The 25,356-nt window shown below is 43.8% G+C and overlaps 2 protein-coding genes across 2 annotated transcripts in view; one reads left to right on the forward strand and one right to left on the reverse strand.

Moving 5' to 3' along the window:
• RGR (retinal G protein coupled receptor) overlaps window positions 1–16,897 on the reverse strand; it is a 78,933-nt gene extending 62,036 nt beyond the window's left edge. The window contains exon 1 of the mRNA XM_088463035.1: window positions 16,839–16,897. Within this exon, the coding sequence (XP_088319161.1) occupies window positions 16,839–16,882 (44 nt within the window). The 5' untranslated portion in view covers window positions 16,883–16,897. The remainder of the gene's footprint in view (window positions 1–16,838) is intronic.
• LRIT1 (leucine rich repeat, Ig-like and transmembrane domains 1) overlaps window positions 1–22,226 on the forward strand; it is a 44,000-nt gene extending 21,774 nt beyond the window's left edge. The window contains exons 3-5 of the mRNA XM_088463033.1: window positions 14,770–15,075; window positions 19,564–19,740; window positions 21,457–22,226. Coding sequence (XP_088319159.1) covers window positions 14,770–15,075; window positions 19,564–19,740; window positions 21,457–22,226 — 1,253 coding nt within the window. The remainder of the gene's footprint in view (window positions 1–14,769; window positions 15,076–19,563; window positions 19,741–21,456) is intronic.
• Window positions 22,227–25,356: the final 3,130 nt, after the last annotated feature.

Genomic DNA, 25,356 nt, shown 5'->3' on the forward strand with positions numbered 1-25,356 from the left:
AACCCGCGAGACTCGGAAGGCGGGATGATGACGTTTTGCCTCGATTTCAGATCTGAGTCAGGCAGGAAAAGTCGAGCCTGACTCGGATCGGACTCGGATCGGGGGGGCTCGGGGGGGTTCGGATTTCAGAAATCCGAACCCGCTCACCCCTAGTAATCAGCTGCCTTTCCAGAAACAAACTAAAGCTGGGCATACACGTCCAGATAAAATGCCTGTCAGACCGACAGATATTTTATCTGGCAGCCTGCCAGCCCGCAGATGTCCGCGGCATACACTGAGACATACTTGCCTACCCTCCCGATTTGGTCGGGAGCCTCCCGAAAATCATGTGCCACTCCCGACCTCTCGGGAAGGCAGGCAATCCTCCAGGCTGCCGCCCCCCCCTCTTAACCCCACCGCACTTACCTTAGAAACTCCTGCAGCGGGGGGGGCTGTGACGCGATTCACGCCGAATCGTGTCATTTTGGCTCTGCCCCCTGCTGCACAATGCCTGTAATATCGGCATTGTGTAGCGGGGGTGGGGCCAAAATAACGCCCCCCACTCCGCCCACAAACACAAATCACCTGGTCGGCCCCGCCTCCTTGCGATGGCCATGCCCCCCTGTAATGCCGATCTGGCTGCTCCCTCCCGGAAGGGGCAGCCAGAAAGTCGACAAGCCTGCACTGAGATATCTCACAGTGTATTAGCCTGACATCTGTGCTCCGCCCCCAGTGGAGGAGACATTTCCCTGTTCCTTCCATGGGAAGGAACACAGAAATTGTCTGTCTGTCGGCTGCGGCTGGTCATACACTGCCCGATGCGGCCGACATTTTAACTCATAAATATCGCATCAGACGGGCACGCTGGACAATCCAGCATGCTGTACCGAGCGATATTAAACCCTAGGTCACCCGCACACATGTTACAATTATCAGGGCAATCTGTGGATATCGGGCGGATCGCCCCGATAATAACGTGTATGGGCAGCATTACACACACAAACCCTGGCCTGGATCTGGCAACCTGCAGTTTTACCACTATGTCAGATCTATCCTGTCCTTGCCACAATATATAAATATATATACACCACCAATATGATTGTCCAGCACAAAGTATTTTAGTTCTGATATAGTTTAGATCACGCAGTAGAGCTTCATGTCTTTTAAAATCCTTAATTAGCGCTGCTCCCTTTATCTCAGTTTCTCTCCTATGGGTAAATCTGAAAGTATAAAGAAAATGGAGTGCACAATAGTGAGAGTACTTACTTAGCAACTTTTATTCCTCTCACACCATGTACGTAATGTGTACGATTTGCATGCATGTATACTTAGACACCAGCGGTACCCTTCTTCCACAGCATCCTAACTTCTAGGTCTCCCGATCTCTCGATCGTTCTAGTGTCAGGGAACTGTGTGTGCATCACCAGTTTCCTCGTCCGCACTTTAGTTAATATACCCCCAAGTTTTGTTATGCTTAATCTGCATTTTTGTACATGTGTGAAACTAATTCCTGTGTGGTGAAGTCATAGCCTTGCATCTCTAGCACACACTATGCTGCTGTTCACTGATTCTGCTATGCGTATAATATGCAAAGTATAAAGAAATATATGGTACGCTCCCTCTCTCAGAGTGCTTCCCGCTGTATTGCGTATACTGTATATGCTAGGTGTATGAAGACACATCTGTATGTATGTCCTAGTTATATCTTATGCTGAATTGTGGTAAGGTGCTTTCTGCTTGCACATGTACTAATATTATGTGTTTTATATTCGTTTTTTTATTATTTATATTAGGGGTGAGCGGGTTCGGATTTCTGAAATCCGAACCCCCCCGAGCCCCCCCGATCCGAGTCCGATCCGAGTCAGGCTCGACTTTTCCCGCCTGACTCGGATCTGACATCGAGGCAAAACGTCATCATCCCGCCTTCCGAGTCTCGCGGGTTTTGGATCCTATATAAGGTACCCGCGTCGGCGCCATTTTCTCACTCGGCTGTGGACAGTGAAGAGGGAGGGTGGGAGTTAGTGCTGTGTAGTGTAGTGTAGTGTAGTGCTGCTGTTGTCCACTACTTCAAAGTCCATAGGGGCTGGCTGTGTTGTGCTGTGCTGCTGTTGTTAATAGGGGCTGTGTCCACTACTTCAAAGTCCATAGGGGCTGGCTGGACTGTGTTGTGCAGTCAGTTCTCCATAGGGGCTGTGTCCACTCCAAAGTCCTGTGCAGTGTCCCAGTCCTAAAGGGGTGCTGTAGTGTTGTCCAGGGGGTGCTCTGTCCATCAGGGGTGCTCCCCCCAAGTGCTAAAAAAATAATATATTTTCTGTGTTTGTGAATTGTGTGCGCAGTAGCCGCACGTGCATCAACAAAGTAGTGCCAAGCGTGCGCCTGTGTCATAAGTAAAGGGCCGGCTGGCTTGACCGTTAAAGGGTGCTGTAACCCCCGAAAGTACACTCCAGTCCAAACCAAAAAAAAATTATTTTCTGTGTTTGTGAATTGTGTGCGCAGTAGCCGCACGTGCATCAACAAAGTAGTGCCAAGCGTGCGCCTGTGTCATAAGTAAAGGGCCGGCTGGCTTGATCGTTAAGGGTGCTGTAACCCCCGAAAGTACACTCCAGTCCAAACCAAAAAAAAAATTATTTTCTGTGTTTGTGAATTGTGTGCGCAGTAGCCGCACGTGCATCAACAAAGTAGTGCCAAACGTGCGCCTGTGTCATAAGTAAAGGGCCGGCTGGCTTGACCGTTAAGGGTGCTGTAACCCCCGAAAGTACACTCCAGTCCAAACCAAAAAAAAAATTATTTTCTGTGTTTGTGAATTGTGTGCGCAGTAGCCGCACGTGCATCAACAAAGTAGTGCCAAACGTGCGCCTGTGTCATAAGTAAAGGGCCGGCTGGCTTGACCGTTAAAGGGTGCTGTAACCCCCGAAAGTACACTCCAGTCCAAACCAAAAAAAAATTATTTTCTGTGTTTGTGAATTGTGTGCGCAGTAGCCGCACGTGCATCAACAAAGTAGTGCCAAGCGTGCGCCTGTGTCATAAGTAAAGGGCCGGCTGGCTTGATCGTTAAGGGTGCTGTAACCCCCGAAAGTACACTCCAGTCCAAACCAAAAAAAAAATTATTTTCTGTGTTTGTGAATTGTGTGCGCAGTAGCCGCACGTGCATCAACAAAGTAGTGCCAAACGTGCGCCTGTGTCATAAGTAAAGGGCCGGCTGGCTTGACCGTTAAGGGTGCTGTAACCCCCGAAAGTACACTCCAGTCCAAACCAAAAAAAAAATTATTTTCTGTGTTTGTGAATTGTGTGCGCAGTAGCCGCACGTGCATCAACAAAGTAGTGCCAAACGTGCGCCTGTGTCATAAGTAAAGGGCCGGCTGGCTTGACCGTTAAGGGTGCTGTAACCCCCGAAAGTACACTCCAGTCCAAACCCAAAAAAAAATTATTTTCTGTGTTTGTGAATTGTGTGCGCAGTAGCCGCACGTGCATCAACAAAGTAGTGCCAAGCGTGCGCCTGTGTCATAAGTAAAGGGCCGGCTGGCTTGATCGTTAAGGGTGCTGTAACCCCCGAAAGTACACTCCAGTCCAAACCAAAAAAAAAATTATTTTCTGTGTTTGTGAATTGTGTGCGCAGTAGCCGCACGTGCATCAACAAAGTAGTGCCAAACGTGCGCCTGTGTCATAAGTAAAGGGCCGGCTGGCTTGACCGTTAAGGGTGCTGTAACCCCCGAAAGTACACTCCAGTCCAAACCAAAAAAAAAATTATTTTCTGTGTTTGTGAATTGTGTGCGCAGTAGCCGCACGTGCATCAACAAAGTAGTGCCAAACGTGCGCCTGTGTCATAAGTAAAGGGCCGGCTGGCTTGACCGTTAAGGGTGCTGTAACCCCCGAAAGTACACTCCAGTCCAAACCAAAAAAAAAATTATTTTCTGTGTTTGTGAATTGTGTGCGCAGTAGCCGCACGTGCATCAACAAAGTAGTGCCAAACGTGCGCCTGTGTCATAAGTAAAGGGCCGGCTGGCTTGACCGTTAAGGGTGCTGTAACCCCCGAAAGTACACTCCAGTCCAAACCCAAAAAAAAATTATTTTCTGTGTTTGTGAATTGTGTGCGCAGTAGCCGCACGTGCATCAACAAAGTAGTGCCAAGCGTGCGCCTGTGTCATAAGTAAAGGGCCGGCTGGCTTGATCGTTAAGGGTGCTGTAACCCCCGAAAGTACACTCCAGTCCAAACCAAAAAAAAAATTATTTTCTGTGTTTGTGAATTGTGTGCGCAGTAGCCGCACGTGCATCAACAAAGTAGTGCCAAACGTGCGCCTGTGTCATAAGTAAAGGGCCGGCTGGCTTGACCGTTAAGGGTGCTGTAACCCCCGAAAGTACACTCCAGTCCAAACCAAAAAAAAAATTATTTTCTGTGTTTGTGAATTGTGTGCGCAGTAGCCGCACGTGCATCAACAAAGTAGTGCCAAGCGTGCGCCTGTGTCATAAGTAAAGGGCCGGCTGGCTTGACCGTTAAGGGTGCTGTAACCCCCGAAAGTACACTCCAGTCCAAACCAAAAAAAAAATTATTTTCTGTGTTTGTGAATTGTGTGCGCAGTAGCCGCACGTGCATCAACAAAGTAGTGCCAAGCGTGCGCCTGTGTCATAAGTAAAGGGCCGGCTGGCTTGACCGTTAAGGGTGCTGTAACCCCCGAAAGTACACTCCAGTCCAAACCTAAAAAAAAATTATTTTCTGTGTTTGTGAATTGTGTGCGCAGTCGCCGCACGTGCATCAACAAAGTAGTGCCAAGCGTGCGCCTGTGTCATAAGTAAAGGGCCGGCTGGCTTGACCGTTAAGGGTGCTGTAACCCCCGAAAGTACACTCCAGTCCAAACCAAAAAAAAAATTATTTTCTGTGTTTGTGAATTGTGTGCGCAGTAGCCGCACGTGCATCAACAAAGTAGTGCCAAGCGTGCGCCTGTGTCATAAGTAAAGGGCCGGCTGGCTTGACCGTTAAGGGTGCTGTAACCCCCGAAAGTACACTCCAGTCCAAACCTAAAAAAAAATTATTTTCTGTGTTTGTGAATTGTGTGCGCAGTAGCCGCACGTGCATCAACAAAGTAGTGCCAAGCGTGCGCCTGTGTCATAAGTAAAGGGCCGGCTGGCTTGACCGTTAAAGGGTGCTGTAACCTCCGAAAGTACACTCCAGTCCAAACCAAAAAAAAATTATTTTCTGTGTTTGTGAATTGTGTGCGCAGTAGCCGCACGTGCATCAACAAAGTAGTGCCAAGCGTGCGCCTGTGTCATAAGTAAAGGGCCGGCTGGCTTGACCGTTAAGGGTGCTGTAACCCCCGAAAGTACACTCCAGTCCAAACCTAAAAAAAAATTATTTTCTGTGTTTGTGAATTGTGTGCGCAGTAGCCGCACGTGCATCAACAAAGTAGTGCCAAGAGTGCGCCTGTGTCATAAGTAAAGGGCCGGCTGGCTTGACCGTTAAAGGGTGCTGTAACCCCCGAAAGTACACTCCAGTCCAAACCAAAAAAAAATTATTTTCTGTGTTTGTGAATTGTGTGCGCAGTAGCCGCACGTGCATCAACAAAGTAGTGCCAAGCGTGCGCCTGTGTCATAAGTAAAGGGCCGGCTGGCTTGACCGTTAAAGGGTGCTGTAACCCCCGAAAGTACACTCCAGTCCAAACCAAAAAAAAATTATTTTCTGTGTTTGTGAATTGTGTGCGCAGTAGCCGCACGTGCATCAACAAAGTAGTGCCAAGCGTGCGCCTGTGTCATAAGTAAAGGGCCGGCTGGCTTGACCGTTAAAGGGTGCTGTAACCCCCGAAAGTACACTCCAGTCCAAACCAAAAAAAAATTATTTTCTGTGTTTGTGAATTGTGTGCGCAGTAGCCGCACGTGCATCAACAAAGTAGTGCCAAGCGTGTGCCTGTGTCATAAGTAAAGGGCCGGCTGGCTTGACCGTTAAAGGGTGCTGTAACCCCCGAAAGTACACTCCAGTCCAAACCAAAAAAAAAATTATTTTCTGTGTTTGTGAATTGTGTGCGCAGTAGCCGCACGTGCATCAACAAAGTAGTGCCAAGAGTGCGCCTGTGTCATAAGGGCCGGCTGGCTTGACCGTTAAAGGGTGCTGTAACCCACAAAGTACACTCCAGTCCAAACCAAAAAAAAAATTATTTTCTGTGTTTAGCCGCACGTATATATCAAATCGATATAACATAAATGGAGGACCAAACTTTCTCCGATAAAAATAAAATAGAGAAAGATCAAGAACCACTTCCTCCTAGTGCTGAAGCTGCTGCCACTAGTCATGACATAGACGATAACATGCCATCAACGTCGTCTGCCAAGGCCGATGCCCAATGTCATAGTAGAGGGCACATACAATCCCAAATGGCAAAGTTCAGGAAAATGACCTTGAAAAAGACATTTAAATCAGCTGAAGAGAAACGTAAACTTGCCAATATGCCATTTACGACACGGAGTGGCAAGGAACGGCTAAGGTCGATCCCTAGTATGTTCATGACTAGTGGTTCAGCTTCACATGACGATGGAAGCCCTCCTCCCACTAAAAAAATCAAAAGAGTTAAGCTGGCAAAAGCACAGCGAAGAACTGTGCTTTCTAAGAAGATATCACAAATCCCCAAGGAGAGTCCAAGTGTGGTGGTGGTTGCGATGCCTGACCTTCCCAGCACTGGACGGGAAGAGGTGGCTCTTTCCACCATTTGCACGCCCCCTGCAAGTGCTGAAAGGAGCACCCACAGTCCACTTGCTGATATGCAAATTGAAGATGTCACTGTTGAAGTACAACAGGATGAGGATACTGGTGTAGCTGGCGCTGAGGAGGAAGTTGGCGAGGAGGATTCTGATGGTGATGTGGTTTGTTTAAATCAGGCTCCGGGGGAGACAGTTGTTGTCCGTGGGATGAAAAAGCCCATCACGGTCATGCCTGGGCAGAAGACCAAACATTCCACCTCTTTGGTCTGGCAATATTTCTATCCAAATCCGGACAACAACTGTCTTGCCATATGTACCATATGTAAAGGTGAAATAAGTAGGGGTAGGGACGTCAACCACCTAGGAACATCCTCCCTTATACGGCACCTGCAGCGCGTTCATAAAAAGTTACTGTCAAGTTCAGAAACTTTGGCTAAGACCGTAAGCAGTCCAGGGACACCTAAATCCCGTTGTCCTGTTGTATCCAAGCGCCTGCAAACCACACCGTCAATTCCCTCCTCGTCAATTTCCTCCTTAGTCAGGATCGGAAGTAGTCCTGCAGGCCATGTCACTGGCATGACTGACTCTCCTATCCGGGATTCCTCTGGAGGATCCTGCATTGCTACGCCTACTGCTGCCGCTGCTGCTGTTGCTGCTGCTGGGAGTCGTTCATCATCCCAGAGAGGAAGTAGGAACACCACTACTTTTACTAAACAATTGACCCTCCAACAGTCCTTAGCGAGGAGGATGAAGTACGACAGCAGTCATCCTGAAGCAAAACGTATAACTGAGGCCTTGACTGCTATGTTGGTGTTAGACGTGCGTCCGGTATCCGCCATTAGTGCAGTGGGATTTAGACAATTGATGGAGGTAGTGTGTCCCCGGTTCCAAATCCCGTCTAGATTCCACTTCACTAGGCAGGCGATACCGAGACTGTACAGAAACGTCAGAAAAAGTGTCCTCAGTGTCCTGAAAAATGCCATTGTACACAATGTCCACTTAACCACGGACATGTGGACAAGTGGAACAGGGCAGACTAAGGACTATATGACTGTGACAGCCCACTGGGTAGATGTATCACCTTACGCAGCAACAGCAGCAGCGTCACCAGTAGCAGCATCTCAGAAACGCCAGCTCGTTACAAGGCAGGCTACGCTGTGTATCACCGGTTTCAGTAAGAGGCACACCGCCGACAACCTCTTAGAGAAACTGAGGGAAATCATCGCCCAGTGGCTTACCCCACTTAGACTCTCCTGGGGATTTGTGATATCTGACAACGCCACCAATATTGTGCGGGCATTACATCTGGGCAAATTCCAGCACGTCCCATGTTTTGCTCACACAATAAACTTGGTGGTGCAGAATTTTCTGAAAAGCGACAGGGGCGTGCAGGAGACGCTTTGGGTGGCCCGAAAAATTTCTGGCCACTTTCGCCATTCAGCGACTGCGTGCCGAAGACTGGAGCGCCAGCAAACACTCTTGAACCTGCCCCGCCATCACCTGAAGCAAGAGGTTGTGACGCGGTGGAACTCAACCCTCTATATGCTTCAGAGGATGGAGGAGCAGCAAAAGGCCATACAAGCCTATACATCCACCTATGACATAGGCAAAGGAGGGGGTATGCACCTGACTCAAGCGCAGTGGAGAATGATTTCCGTGTTGTGCAAGGTTCTCCAGCCCTTCGAACTTGCCACACGTGAAGTCAGTTCAGACACAGCCAGCTTGAGTCAGGTCATTCCCCTCATCAGGCTTTTGCAGAAGCAGCTGGAGAAAGTGAAGGAGGAGCTAAGACGGAGCGATTCCGCTCGGCATGTGGGACTTGTGGATGAAGCCCTTCATTCGCTTTGCCAGGATTCCAGGGTGGTCAATCTGTTGAAATCAGACCACTACATTTTGGCCACCGTGCTTGATCCTAGGTTTAAAGCCTATGTGGTGTCTCTCTTTCCGGCCGACACAAGCCTGCAGAGGTGCAAAGACCTGCTGGTGAACACACTGTCAGCTGAAGCGGAACGTGACACGTCAACGGCTCCTTCTTCATTTTCTCCCGCAACTGGGGCTGCCAGGAAAAAACTTAGGTATCCTAAGCAACCCGCTGGCGGTGATGCAGGGCAGGCAGGACCAAGTTTGGACATCTGGTCCGGACTGAAGGACCTGGCAACAATTTCTGACATGTCTACTGTCACTGCATATGATACTGTCACCATTGACAGAATGGTGGAGGATTACATCGGTGACAGCATCCAAGTAGGCATGTCAGACAGTCCATACCTGTACTGGCAGGAAAAAGAGGCAATTTGGAGGCCCCTGTACAAGCTGGCTCTATTTTACCTGAGTTGCCCCCCCTCCAGTGTGTACTCCGAAAGAGTGTTTAGTGCAGCCGGGAACCTTGTCAGCGAAAGGCGTAGGAGGTTGCTTCCACAGAATGTGGAGAAGATGATGTTCATCAAAATGAATTATCAGCTCTTCCAGGGAGACCAGCCTCCAGAAGGTACAGAGGGACCTGTGGTGGTGGATTCAAGTGGGGACGAGTTAATACTTTGTGAGGATGAGGATGTACACACTGAAGAGGGTGAGGAATCGGTGGATGAGGAGGATGAGGATGACATCTTGCCTCCGTAGAGCCAGTTTGTGCAGGGACACATTAATTGCCAGCTTGTTTTGTGGGGGCCCAAACGAACCAATCATTTCAGCCACAGTTGTGTGGCAGACCCTGGCGCTGAAATGATTGATTTGTTAAAGTGTGCATGTCCTGTTTATACAACATAAGGGTGGGTGGGAGGGCCCAAGGACAATTCCATCTTGCACTTCTTTTTTTTCTTTGCATTATGTACAGTTTGGGGCTAGTTTTTCTAACTGCCATCCTGTCTGCCACTGCAGTGTCACTCCTAGATGGGCCACGTGTTTGTGCCGCCCACTCGTGTCGCTTAGCATAGTCATCCAGCTACCTCGGTGCAACCTTTTGGACATGAAAACACTATTGTGAGGTGTTCAGAATAGACTGGAAATGAGTGGAAATTAAGGTTATTGAGGTTAATAATAGCATAGGAGCAGAGAAACCAACAAATTCTGTGATTTTAGCTGTTTTTATGCTTTTTAAAAAAAAAATACAGATCCAAAACACAAAACCCAGAACCCAAAACACGGAAGGGTGGTTTTGGCAAAACCAATCCAGATCCAAAACACGAAGAAAGATCCAGATCCAAAACCAAAACACAAAACACGAAAAGTGGCCGGTGCACACCCCTAATTTATATATATATATATTATTCTTGTTATTACTTACATGTATTTATATTTAGTCTCCACTTAGTATTAACTGCATTCTTTTAGTTTTGACTGTACGATACTGCAGAATTTCTGAAGTCTTATAAATAAACATTGATTACGGTGATGACATGCATCCTGAGTTTCTATATAATCAGGACAAAGGGTCTGATTCAGTATGGATCGCAATTGCAACCGCGTACGCAGATCGGTCAATCACGCATGCAGAGAGAAAGCCATCACAGAGTGAGTGACGGGATGTCAGCATTTGGGGGTGGTGATAGGGGAGTGGTTGGAGAATCGCAGAGGTGCCTGTCTGTTTGAACGCGGTTGCATGGGTGTGCATAAATTAGCCACTGCGATTGCCTACACAGCTTGTGTACTCACTGCGTGTGACGAGACTTGCAATGTCTGAGACAGGTCAGACCTGCTGCAATTCTGCATGAGGGTCGTATGTTACTTGATGCTACCGATGTATATGCAGGACTGCAATGTATTACGGATGTGTGAGAGCTGTAGTGGGCGTCTCTATGCTGGCTGATCGATTGCAAACATTAGCATATTTTCGCAGCAGAACTGCGTGCGTAATCGCAGCTGCGATCGCAATAGCAATCCATGCTGAATTAGGCCCAAAGTCCTGCGTTTGTTAAACAATGACCCAAAATTGGGACACAGCAGAATTAACGAAGGTTTTCAGAAAATGATCTCTATATTAATACTCCCATGTTTAGAAAGGAATCCTCCCAGAGCTTAGCAAAGGATCTAGGGGGTCATTCAGACCCACTCGCGAGCGGCAGTACGCTCGCAAGTGGGTCGATGTTCCCCACTGCGCATGCGCACGACGGAGGGAGCTCCGTCGTGCGCATGCGCGAGACCCGGCGAGCGACGGGCTTCCCATCGCTCCGGGTCTCGCACCAAAGAGGGCGTGCTGTCGATGTTGATCCCATGGGAACGCCTACCGTCTGAAGCCGGCCCCACTGACATCACTAGTGATGTCAGTGGGAGTGATTTTGGCTCTGATAGAGCCAAAATCACTCCAGGGCTTGTGGCTGGGAAACCCGACCGCAGGGTTTCACTTGCAAGTCCGATTGTCGCGATGGTCAAGACCATCGCGACCATCTTTTTGGACGCTCGTATATGCTGTGGGTGGTGACCCACAGCTATACGAGCGTCCAGGAGGACGCTCCATTTTAATGGAGGAGTGCCCTGATTCAGAGCGAGCGCTCTGGTCAGAGCATCTGGCTCTGAATCAGGCCCCTAGATAGGTACACTTTTACTTATTTATAAAGTTGAAGTTGTCAGGAAAGACCATTAACCACTTAACTGGTGAATATTTTTTCAAAAATGGTTTCAGAAATAGTCAATTTTAAATAAATTAATTAGGTAATTAATACTTTTTTTATAGTATATTTACTAATATTTTTTTGCTCAGATATACCTATACCCTCTGTGAGTATATTTAATTGGGTGCAGGGTGTGCGGTGTGTGGGACACTGCACACCTTGCACCCATTAGAAATACACCCCTGCAGCCTGGCCTTTCACTGAAGAAAATATGATTACCTCTCAGACACTTACATTGGACGGAGGCAGGCCGGGGACTGAAAAAAAGCCGGGATGAGAGCAAAGCCAGAGGTTGCATGGGATTTTGGGAAAATATTGGCATGTATTTGAGTTAGTTCTTATTTTTCGTCAGCGCAATTAAAACTGTGTTTTGTGTCAGAAAACTATTGATATAGCCCATTGGGGTAGTGGTCACAATAGGTCAATAGGTGTACCCAGCATATATAATAGAGAGAGGAGACAGTGCCAGAGAATTTAAACCTTTTACATCCTTTAGTTTTGTAACTGCAGTCCAGTGTTGTTTCCCAGGATTAATGGCAAACTGACTCACTCGGCTTACAGCATGTGTAATGTTAGGTCGAGATCCAATACTTGCATACGTTAACATTGAGGTTTGCCTCCAATTTCGTTACAAATAACACAACTTGGATGTCTGTGACTATGGTTTCACCTTTTAGTTTCAGACACACTGTGATTGTCCTGACTTTTTGTGGCTTTATGGACTTTGGGCTCTATTTATTAAAATTATTTTGACTAAAATAAAGTGAAAAAGGGTGTTTTCACACCCTTTTCACATTATTTTAGTATCACCTATAGTCATTACAGGGCAATTGGAGTAGAATTCGTAAAATTCTACTCCAGCCCCTAAGTATCACTTATTTTTAATAAGCAGATCGCATTTCCCATAATTGTAATGGGAAATGTGATTCGACCAAAGTTACTAAAAATAAATTGTAAAAAAATATCGGGGAAAGCCCTGTGATAATAACGCCACCTGGAGGTGGCATTATCCAGGGTCTCCCCCGGTTACCGGCCTCCTACTCTGCTCTAACGGGCAGAGCAGAGCTTGGAGTTGGTCCCAGTAATCAGCTGGGTGGGCTAAACAGACCGCAAGCTGATTACTGTAAAAAAAAGAAAAAAAATTGTCAACATTTTTTTTTACTTACCTGACTCCAGGGACCGGTGATCGGGCCTCTGGTGATGTCTCCACTCCGGTCAGCTGGTCTCCCATAGTGCACTGCGGCCCGGTCATCAGGTGATTGAGTATGGGAAATCACCTGATCGGAGGTATGGAGGACATCACCGGAACCCCAGATCATGCAGGTAAGTGTAATTAAGGGAGAGGGGGCGGTCGTGGGGGGTCCGAGATTGTGGGGGGGCTTAGCACCAGGGGGAGGAGCTTAGTACCGGGGGTAGCAGCGGCGGCCGGTCGGCACATGCGTGGACACTTTGTCACGGTATTTTTTGCGAAAATACCATGACTAGAGTGCGGAGGGGATTCGCAGGGACAGAGCTTTATTGCAAGCTCTGTCCCTGCAAGGGATTTGTAGTAAATCCCTGTGATAGTGCCTGAATTCGCAATGCGAATTCGGTAGGTAATATCACACAATCTGTATTCAATATGTGGATTGTAGTAAATAGAACCCTTTGTTTCTGAATGTTATAGGATCACATGTGCTCAGTGATGTAAACCATTCCTGATTGCAACTGAAATGCCTTGTTGCTCTTGAGTCAATGTGCTAATAAAGTGATGTGAAAAGGATGCACAATCAGCTTCTGATGATTAAAATTCTATGTAACATGCCTATATTTTGTGTGCGACTGCAGGTGTATCTGCATGCGAAATACTAATTGACAGTGACAGAGGCTGTGACACTGTAATGTAGTATTTCACATACAGATACACCCGCAGTTGCACACAGAATATAGGCATGTTACATATTTTAATCAGCAGAAGCTGCTTGTGCATAGTATTCACATCGCTTTGAAGGTGAAAAGCCACATGAATAGGATGCATTTGAAGCTAAAAAGTTGCACAATAAGACACTCTGTAAAATAAAGTCCCCAGGTTAGGGTTCTGTCTGTTCATTTGGGCCAATCTCTTAAACCACTGGATGGATTTTGCTGGGGTATTTAATATTATACAGCATTGGTCGAGGAAGGTTTAGCTGTACGAACCATTCATCTGTGACAAAAGGGAGCTGAGCAGTGATGATTTTGGTGAAGCAAGTCATAGAAAAAAAATCTTGCACCAAGCTGCTGGATAGTAGCTGGCCAGGGTGCTGAAACAACAACAGAGCATATGAAACTGATGCTTGGAATGAAGCAAGTCACAGGAAAAACTGTTATGCTGTGTGAGTGACTGACTGCTGCTGCAGGGCCAAGGGCTACACTCTGTTTGGCTCTCTCAGACAATGAGAACCAATCAGAGATAGCAATGTGCCTTGTTGCTTAGCAGCCTAAAGAGTGGAGTGAGTCAGGGACTGAGCAGGGTCACATCTGAGGCAGACAGAGAGTGAGAGACTGCCTCGAATGAACCCAAGAAGATACCCTGATGCAGACATGGTAGCCAGGAAGGAGCTAGGTGAGGCATTGCTATCAGGAATTTTAATAAAAACAATTATTGGAACAACATCGAATGATTTCATTTGATGGTGGCAAAGATTGGACCACCACCATAAAATGGCAAAAACTCTACCATCAGAGCTAAAACATTGATGGCTAGTAACCATTGGATTCCGATGTCCATCCCTACGCTGAACCTGCAGATGGGCTCCGCCCACCACTCCTCCACCATGAAGTGCTCCCTCTTCAGCATGATGTTCCTGCTCGGCCTCAGTGAACAGGAGGCACCTCTCATGGAAGTCAGCACTGTTCTTGGACAGGGGCACCATAGTGAGGAAGCTCAAAAGGAAGCACAGGAAATGCATTGTGCAAAGAAGACATTGCTCATCACCATGTTCAGCATCTGGGGGAGGGGGGGTGCACATGGAGGCTGCAGAAATATACACAGGTACCCAGCCCCATTGATGAAAATGCTCATGCTAGCTGCAATACAAATTTCTCATTCAAGATCACCTGTCCTTCTCAACACATACCAGTGGCCGGGCCCCAGCCAGCAGGGCAGCAGCAGTTGAGGTTGTGGTGACACTGGTGAGATGCAGAGGGCTGGTGTGAGAAGCAGGGAGTTGTGGTGAGATGCAGGGGGCGGTGGTGACATGGCGTATGTTATTATGAGATGCAGTGAGCTGTGGAAAGAAGAAATTGCTCCCGTGCGAAGCCGGGGTGGGTTGCTAGTAACCTATCAGCAACAAACAGTTGTTTCTATCCTGCACACAAAGCTCTAGGGACGAAATACCCATATTTGGTATCCATGTACTGAGGGTAATGCTAATTGAAAATGTTGGATAGCTTCTAATTTTGCTAATATATCCAAGGGAAAAATCATGGAAAAGGTATCTTAGAATTTTTTTTTACATAATATTTTGTTTAATTTCAGGTCTTCAGGATAATCCTTGGTTATGTGATTGCAGCCTTTATGAAATGGTTCATTTCCTCAACTTCCCATCTCCTCTGGTAGCATTCATAGAGCCACGCCTAAAGTGCTACTCACCACGCAGCCTTGCAGGACTACCATTTAACCAGGTGGAGCTGAGAAAGTGTCAGAGTCCGGTAATTCACACATCTGTTGCAAAACTCAAAACAATGATTGGAAGTGCTGTCCTATTACGATGTGGTACCATGGGTATTCCTATCCCTGAACTGAGCTGGAGGAGATCTGATGGGAATCAGATTAATGGATCAGGTAGCAACAGCATCTTTCCTATATCTTTTTAATAATTGCCAAAGGATCCACCATTCTTTTTGAAAGGGAAGTTTTATTTGTCTCTAAACTAGTTTTATTCCGTTTACAGTGATACCGGCAAGGGGGCGATATATCAAATCTTGGAGAGAGATTAAGTGGAGAAAGATAATGAGGGAGATTTATCAAAGCTTGGGGAGAGATGAAGTGGAGAGAGATAAAATACCAACCAATCAGCTACTGTCCTTTTCAAGCACAGCCTGTAAAATGACAGAAGCTATTTGGTTTGTACTTTATCTCTCTTCACTTTATCACTTTCTAAGCTTTGATAAATCTCCCCCAAAGTACCAACCAATCAGCTTCTGTTTTACTTATCTATGTATGGTTTTCTATTTTTTGCAATACCAAACCCTTGTACAGTGTACCATGTTTTCTGATGTACGAGAGAAAAGCACTATATGAATAAAACTATTATTATTATTATTATTATTATATTTCTAGCACAACCTGTAAAATGGGAGTTATGAGCTGATTGGCTGGTACTTTATATCTCTCCACTTCGTATCTCTCCAAGATTTGTTAAATCTCCCCCACAATGTTATATTTTTTTTGACAATGGCATGTGGTCACAATTATCGCAACCAATTACTAACACAACATTTTTAAAGTTAGTAAATTCCTATGGGTATATTTACTAATGGTCAGTTTGTCAAAGCCGCTAATCATCAGCAACTTTGGTCGATAGTTTTAAACGACAATATAAATTATTGCTAAACAACCCTGATTTAGCAATAATTCCTAATGCCCTATTAAAACTATTGGTCAAAGCTGCAGATGGTCTTTGAAAAACCACTGCAGGGTAAATCTACCCCCTAATGCAGGGGTATTCAACAAGCAATCCTCTAGTTTAGTGTTTCCCAACCTCGGTCCTCAAGGCGCACAAACAGTCCAGGTTTTTGTGATATCCATGCCTGAGCACAGATGGTTAAATCAAAATAACTAAGGTACTAATTAAGATATCTGTGCTTAACTGTGGCTATGCTTAAAACCTGGACTGTTAGTGTGCCTTGAGGACCGTGGTTGGGAACCCTTGCTCTAGCTCCTGTGGAAATACACATCCCAGCATGCCCTGCCACAGTTTTACTATTAGGGCATGTTAAAACTGTGGCAAGGCATGCTTGAACTTGTAGTTCCACAGCACCTGGAGGGCCGCATGGTGAATAACCACCTAATGTTTCTCTAAGGGTCTGTTTGAATATTAAGGATATGTTTGTAAAATAAATATAACTATATATATATATATATATATATATATATGCATGTATACAGTACAGGCATACATGCATATATTAATATATATATATTATATATATATATATATATATACAGTCAGGTGCATAAATATTGGGACATTGACAGAATTTTCATATTTTGGCCATCACAATGGCTTTGAAATGAAACCAACAAGATGTGCTTTAACTGCAGACTTTCAGATTTAATTTGAGGGTAATTACATCCAAATCAGGTGAACGGTGTAGGAATTACAATGGTTTCTATATGTGTTTCCCACTTTTTAAAGGGGCCAAAAGTAATGGGACAAACTAAACAATCCTAAATCTAACTTTCACTTTTTAATACTTTGTTGCAAATCCTTTGCAGGCAATTACATATATATACATATATATATATATATATGTACACACACATACAGCTCTTTGTTAAGAACATTCATCAGGAACAATAAACATGCATAGTGTATGTCTTACCTTAAATAGCTCCAGGCACCATTCAGAATGCACACCTTGTTCATCGTTCACCTACCAACCTGCCCATCATGGGAATGTGACATCATCAATGTGCAAACAATCACCATAGTGACCAAACTACGTAATGTATCATGTTGACTATACTACAGTCTCCAGAGAAAGCTAACATTGTAACAAAGATAGCTATAGATATATGTATATATATATATATATATATATATATATATATAATCAATCTAAGGCACTCTGGGCCTGTTTCAGACCCGGTCACAAGCGCTGAGCGCTTGCAACCGGGTCGATGGTGGCCCAGAGCGCATGCGCATGACGGAGCCCGCTCCATTGTGCGCATATGTGAGACCCGGATAGCGACGGGCAATCTGTCGCTCCGGGTCTCGCTCCTAAGGGGACGTGCTGTCGATGTTGAGTGGCAGCACGCCCCCTTTGGTGGGCGGGTTGGGGGGGTGGCTGCCCAGACGGAGGCGTTCCCAGGAGGCCGCTCCATAAAAAAAAAAAGATGCCCTGATTCAGAGCGAGCGCTTGGTCAGAGCGTCCGGCTCTGAATCAGGGCCTCTGTTTCAATGAACATGTTGGAACCAAGTAATTGACTACATGATTGCATTAGCAAATAAACAAGAAAAAAGAAGAGCATAAGTGTACCCTAGTAGTAAAACAATCTCATATAAACACAATCTCAAAAACAAATACTAGTACTCCGGTATATTAGCAATAAATATCAATTACAAAAACAATGAAGACCTAAGGTCTTGGTTAGACCCCTAGGAGTTAGTGTTCCCAATCTATCTATTCACTTTGTAATAACTTTTTACCCATGTCATCTCCACTGGGTAGATGTGGAACTTGGTCATTGATTCTGTACCAGAGAGTAGAAAGTTTATGTTTTGCCATGGCAAAATGTCTGGCCACTGGTTGTTTACTGGACCCTTTTGTTATGGCACCCTTATGGCAGATCTATGGACCGCCATTTACTCTTTAAACTGGCGCCCTATTTTGCCAACATATTGGCGTCCGCACGGGCATGAAATGGTGCACCCAACATATTTACTGGTACATGTGAGGTGTTTTTCAATTTTAAATTGAAAGGGGGATGATGAAAAAATACCTCTGTGTGTACCTATATGTCAAACAATTTGGGCAAGTCTAAGATGTAGAACATTTTTGTTACCTTGTTTCTTACCAAAGTTGGTTATATCTGTACCAACTATATAATCTTTTATGTTACAACCTCTGCGGTAATAAGGCATCTATTTTTAAGAGGTTCCAACTCAGGGTCAGATGTAATAATAGGCCATAATTGTTTAGCAGTTGTTATTAATGGCAGAACTCAAGTGGTTAAATTGATTAACCCATGGAAATTTTTGAATGGTAGTATTTTTCTCTAAGTTTTGTATCAGTACTGTATTTCTAGAAATGTCTAGTACTTTGCTTTTTGTTGTGATAACTTAGAATGGTTGTATCCCCTGGCAACAAATCTTTCCAACACAATGTCAATTTGTTTTTCTGTCTCAATTTATTTACTGTTAATTCTAGAGACTCTTTAAAACTGAGATTAGGGCAAGTCTGCTTGTTCTGGATGAGCACTGCTATCTAGTAGCAGATTATTCCTGATGGTAGGTTTCTTTAGATTTACATACTAGACTGTGTGGTGGTCAATTAGGATGTAGTTATATTGCCAGTGAACAGGATCCCGGGAGGGTTAGGGGTAGGGTGGAGGAAGGGGGGGTTAGGTACCACCAAGGGGGTGGGGTTAGGCACCCCTAAGGGAGGGTTATGGTTACGGAGAGGCAGGGGGAGGGTTAGTATACTTACAGCTGCCGTCGGGAGTCTGCATGTTCGGGCTGCCACGGAAATTGAACCAGCGGCTACTGAGCCGCCAGTATTTCAAACCCAACCTAATCAATTTTGTAGGTACATTTTGCTGAACTTTGTGTTTTGACTGTAATTAAGATATCTTATAATTCTCTGGACCCTGTCCAGAGAATTATACGGTCATATAGTGTATGAATCTGAAGTATGCTAAATTGTTAACAGAGATTTCTGGTCTGGAAAAGAAGACATCTTGTTCTATGATGAACATAAAAGAGTTAGTATATGAAGGGGCCACATTTGACACCATCACACATCTGGAGGTTTGAAAGTAATAACATTCATCATAATGGAAATAGTAACCTGTCAATACCTGCTCTATTAATTCCATAAACAAGTTAAGATTCGGGCCTGTATACTGGAGACTGTTGGTAATTTGCATTTGTGTAAACACTAGCCCCACTGTGTATGGTATACATGTGTACAGACTACTTACTGTACATTAACATAGAATAATAAACAGTTTGGAGGCAGTGTTTGTATTTCTAATAACTTAATCAAAATGCTGTTAGTTATACTCCATATATATTAGTCTTGCTTGTACACATGGTTTAAGATACGCATCCAGGAATATAGAGATAGGTTGTAAGATGGATCCTCTTGCCAAGATTATTGGTTGACCAAGAGGTGTTGTACAATTATTTAGTATTTGTGGTACTGTGTGCGGTCTGATAGAATAGGGTACCTGTAGGGACTTATTATTTTCTGAAATCATCATATCCTCACTTGCCTTAGAAAGAAATGCATCAATGTAATTTTTTTAATTGAAAGAATCACAAATTTTTGTAATATTAGCAGTAATTATCCATTGAAATAAGGTTGTTTTTATTTTATTTTGCAGTGCACCAGGAAATATCAAGCGATGGAATTAGCTGGTCCATGCTAAACTTGCCTACTGTTACCTATAAGGATTCTGGGGAGTATATATGTAAAGCTAAAAACATTCTGGGAATGGCTGAGGCCTTCATTTCTGTTCTAGTCACTGACTCCAATACGACCGACGAACCAAATGACAGTGGTACGTAACAAGGAAGTGCTGATAGTACTTAATATGTTATTAAGGGCCTCATTCAGAAGTGGACAGTTATTGAGAACCACAAATGCATCTTCTTATGCAGCATGACTGCGTCTTATGCTAATGCTTAAGGCAATGGGATTTGTACAGAGCTGCTCACTGGCTGTGACTCAAATCCGTAACTTTGTGTAATAAATCGCACCATCTGTCGCACCATCGGACATTAGAACAGCACTATTGTTGCTCAGAATGTCCATCGGAACATGGCCGCCGGTGCCAGCGCAATTGTGAACTGCCCACTGAAATTGTCTCTCTTTGCTTCCATATTCGGTAGTAACTATTTTGGCGCATGCACAGTGTGACTCAGACGCATGTGTAGACTGAACATTGTGCACTTGCTAATGATGTTTTTAGGTTTGCTTAAAGGGGTTCTCTAACTGCATGGAGAAAACTGATACCGTATGCACCTGTCCGTATTTCTGCTGTTTGTGTTCTGCAATATTCTGTTACTAACCAACAACAGGGAGCAATATGGTGTAGTGTTTAGCATTACTGCCTCACAGCACTGAGATTATGAGTTCAATGCCTAGTCATGACCTACAGTATCTGTGTGCAGTGACGTCCCTCCCCCAGGTGACACCCGGTGCAGATAAGATTGCCGCTCACCTTCAAAAAATGGGCATGGTCTTGTAGGTAGTGAGCATGGCCTCTCTGACATTTTAGTCACTCCGGGGGTCCCGGAGATACGGACTGCCCCAGGGGACCAGTCTGTGCCCAGTGCCGGCTTCCTCACTATGCTGCACGTAATGCTACAGTGCAATACCTGGTTCCTGTCACTAAGGAGGAGTCGGTACTTTGGTGTCACACCTTGGGCAGGTGACAACCATGTGTGACACCCCCTTGTGACACCCCTTTCTGTGTGGCCTTTGTATATTTCTCCATGTTTGTGTGGGTGCTCCGCTTTCCTCTCACAATTTATTTATTGGACTAGTGTGTGTACATTTGTAGTTTAGGGGATTTAGACTGTAAGCAGAGACTGATATGGATGACACTTAGAGATATATTTACTAAATTCCAGGTTTTAAGAAGTGGAGATGTTGCCCATAGCAACCATTCAGATTCTACTTAACATTTATCTAGCACCTTCTAGTAGATAATAGCTACAATCTGATTAGTTGCTATGGGCAACATCTCCACTTCTAAAAACCCGCACTTTAGTAAATATATACCCTTTATTCTCTCTACAGCACTGCGTAAATTGTTGGTACTATATAATTAACCAATAATAATTACAGGTTAATACCTTCTTACTTTGAACATGTCTTGGATTATTCTCTTTTGATATAGCGTACTGCAATTATATACCCTGCCTAGATATAAAAGTAATAGGTATATTTCCTTTTTTTATTTTAATAAATAGCTAACACCACTAAATCCTGAATCTGGTCCAATCAGAGCCTTTTATTACAAAGAATTAGCGCCTATATGCTGTCCACCAGATTCCCTTCTCCATGAGCCATGAGGACGAAAATGTCATTGTGTAAATCAAGAAAAGATGGACTAGATTTATTCTGGACTATTGTCCACTTATAACTGCAATTTTCCAGATGTTCAGTCAATGATTTAGATAAAAGTTACATTTTGATTTGGGCAGCCATGTTGATCAGGTGGGGCCTAGTTATTTAAAAAAAAAATTAAATCCTCTCTATGTTATTTCAGGAAAATATCTGTCTACAGACGAGAACATTGACATGCATCGACTCAAAGTCACTGGTAATCGTGTGCAGGACAATGGAGTGCAGAATATAAATCCCAACTCTGTCATGAAACCGGACATCAAGGATCCCGGTAACATTCTATTGACCTCTTCAACAAAACAGCCACAGACCGAGCGTTTGGTGAGAGGTGTTAAAGTTATTGGAGATACTGACCACAGTGTGTCACTTGCTTGGAAAGCTCCTCTTGCCAAAAACATCACCATATTTAGTGTTCTTTATGCAATCTTTGGAGAAAGGGAAATGCGAAGGATCAATGTGCAGCCTGGCAAAACCAAGATAACAATAGATGGTCTCATTCCCCAAACAAAATACATTGCCTGTGTTTGTGTGAAAGGGGTAATACCAAGAAAAGAACAATGCATTATTTTTTCCACTGATGAAGCTGTTAGTGCTGGTGGCACACAGAAACTGATAAATGTTGTCGTGATCAGCGTGGCTTGTGTAATTGCTGTCCCTCTAACTTTGGTGGTCTGTTGCGGAGCTTTGAAAAGACGATGTAAAAAAAGTTTAACCCGAAAATCTAAAGCTATACAGGATACTTATGTGACATTTGAAAGCCTATCCACAGGCAACAAAACAAAGGCAGCGGAAGGGGAGTATTTAACTAGACATAATCCTGACGAATCAAATAGGCTGCTCTCTGCACGGTCCAGTGTAGATTCTGAAGCAATACCAAAAGCAGAGGGCCAGCCCAATGAATTTTTCTGCTAATGAATATGAACAATTTATTACAGAATAGTGTTATACAACACATACTGGAGCCTGATTAAGCTGGCATGCAAATAAAGAAAAGTTTGTTCACAGTTACTGTGAAGAAGGTAAATCCCACCATGTGCCGGAACTTTTTGAAAAATTTGCAGCTTCAAAGATTCGACAAAACAAAAATGTGCTACACAAGAAAATCACACTGTTTGGTAATAGCAGTAAAAACTGCTTAAGTACAAGTACTGTATCTCTAGAATGTGCACTTGGCAATGTTGTCAACATGAACATTATTTAAAAAAGCAGAAAACATTCATTTCATTTAAAACATTTCAGCTACCAAAGTATAGGGTTTATTTTTGCATTTGAATAATTTCTACAAATTTCTGCCGCATTGTACATAGTAAAGATACAAAAAGGGGAAAGAAAGTAATAGTATAAAATTTTCATGATTACAAGTGTAGGTATAGTCAAGTCATATACCTATTGGCTTTGTTAGTGATGATACAAGAGGAGGGAGGGACCTGCTCGCAAGAGCTCACATTTTAGAAGGAGAAGGAGTATTAAGGAGATACAAGGGATTGAAGCGGGAAGACTGGATCAGGAATATATTTGGGAGGCTTGGTGAAGAAATAAGATGTCAAGTGTTTAAAGCATTGGATGTTGATAGAATGGAGGAGAGCATTCCATAAGCTAGGGACAATGCAGGAGGTCTTGGAGGCAGAAGTAGGAGCTGGTAATCAGTGGAGAGGAGAGGCGGTGGGCCACTGTCTCATCAGAGAGGGTGGGAGGGAATGTGGAGGGAAATGAGATTTTAGATATAGGAGGCAGAGCAGAGTGAAAGAGCTTTGTAGGTGAAGAGTTTAAACTGGATTCTGTAGGGGATAGGGAGACACTAGATGGATTGACAGGGAAAGAGCCAGAGATACAAGAGCATGAGAGAAAGTGTTTTGGCAGCAGTGAGGGAGAAGAATGGTTGAATCTTGGAAATATTCTTGGGATGGAACTGACAGAAGTGGGTAAGTGACTGAATGTGGGGAGTGAATGAGAGAGCAGTATCCGGGGTGATGCCCAGGCAGCAGACTTAATGAACTGAGGAGATGTTGGTATTGTCGATGGTGATAGAGGGATGGGGAGATGTAGTGACATGAGAAGGATGAATGACAATGAGCTCAGTCTTTAACATTATGCTTGAGAAAGCTTTGACACATCTAGGAAAAATAGAAATTTGAAATGCATGAGAACATATCAGGAGAGGAAATGTAGATTTGGGAAGTCATCAGCATAGATGTAGTACTAAAGACCAAAGGAGTTGAGTTCACCAACTGAGGTTGTATAGAGTTAAAAAAAAAGTAGGATTGAACTCTGAGGGACCATTACACAGAGCAGGAAAATATGAGTTGGAGGTTGTGATAGAGAAGGATTTGTTAGAGAGAGAAGAGGAAAGCCAAGAGAGAACTGTGTCACTAAGAGTGAATATACATAGCAGAGTGGATGGTTGACTGTGTCAAAGGCTGCAGAGAGGTCAAGAAGGATGGAGAGAAATGACATTTGAAGAGGAAGTTGATGGTGACTAGAGCCAGTAAAGTTTCTGTAGCTTGAAGGGGGCATATGCCAGATAGGAGGGGCTCAATGAAGGTGTCTGCTGAGAGAAAGGTAGAAAGGTGGGTGTAGTAAAGTAACTCGATAGTTTTAGAGATGAAGAGAATGAAAGAGATTGGATGTTGGGGTCAAGAAAGGATTTTTTTGAGGATCATGGACAAAAAGGCATATTTGAAGAATGAAGCATAATAGCAAATGAGATTGAAGGGTGGGTAAGCTGCAGGCAGACATTGAGTGAAAGAGAGTGAAGGTAGTGGGAGAGACTGGGATCAATCATGCAGGAAGAAGGGGAGAAGCAGTATCAATTCTGCCATGACACACATTGCCAACCTACTATATATACTGTACATATATATATATATATATATATATGTATGCATAACTGATTGTCTAACAATATATATCCATATTGTAGATAATATATATATATATATATATATATAATTATTTTTTAGAGTAATGTATCTAGTGTAAAATATAGAATTATATAGGTATGTGTTTACCTTCAATGACAATTATGTTGTTCATTATGGAATACTTACAATGAGCCATTGAACCTCCACTACTATGTAATAGGTAAGGTTTATTTCAGTGGTCTGACTTATATTACCGGATTTTTTAGATATATTCATGTCACTTGTATGTAATATAATATAGATTTTCTTGTGTTTATTTCAGGCCCAGTTAATCATTAATGCAAAAATATAGTATTTAGGTTCCCGGCAGATAATGTGTCACAAAAACTCTGTGCTTGGATCCAAACCACAGTTCTCCAATGATTCTCAGTATATCTCATTCAAACCCTTAATTTCTTATCTACGTGTTCTTCTACCTAATCCTTGTAATCTCCACTACATAAATAGTGCTCTACATCTAAAACGTGTAATTGGCTCTCCTTTCAACAACAAGTAAATTCACATTTTATATGAAGCTTTTAAAAATCATATCAAATACAAATCCTAAAAGAAATCATTGATGGATATATCCATCGATGATTTATTATATATATTTATTATATACTGTATATATATATAAAACACCACAAAGAATAGAAGGGGCACTCACTGAACCAATATAAATTTGTATGTATTATGAAACAATCGATAATAACAACAAAAGTCCCCGTTTTAGATATAGTGTGGACAAATTCTGCAATCGTAGTGCTCCAATGATCAGTTCTTAGACACAAAGAAAGATAGTAGGTATCCTCTCCTTTTCCCATATGTTTTGGAGTTAAAAATTCTGTCGATCTTTAAATGTGATGAGAACTCCTTTAGCCAGGATATACGTTCCTTCCTTCAGATGGTGCTGAAAGATACCCTCACACCAAAAATACACCCAAAAAGAGGGCCAATAGGCCACTATCAATAGTAGATAAAACACTGCCACAACAGTATTAAAAATGAAAATATTTAATTTGTAAAAATGATGAATTCCATATGGAGTAGCTTACATCAATTGTAAAATCACAGAAACAGATGAAACCCAACATGTTTCGTCCCTATGACGGGATTTCATCAGGAATATATCATCATGT

The sequence above is a fragment of the Taudactylus pleione genome, unplaced genomic scaffold, assembly GCF_031769625.1.
Source record: "Taudactylus pleione unplaced genomic scaffold, aTauple2 ptg001314l, whole genome shotgun sequence".
Lineage (NCBI taxonomy): Eukaryota > Metazoa > Chordata > Amphibia > Anura > Myobatrachidae > Taudactylus > Taudactylus pleione.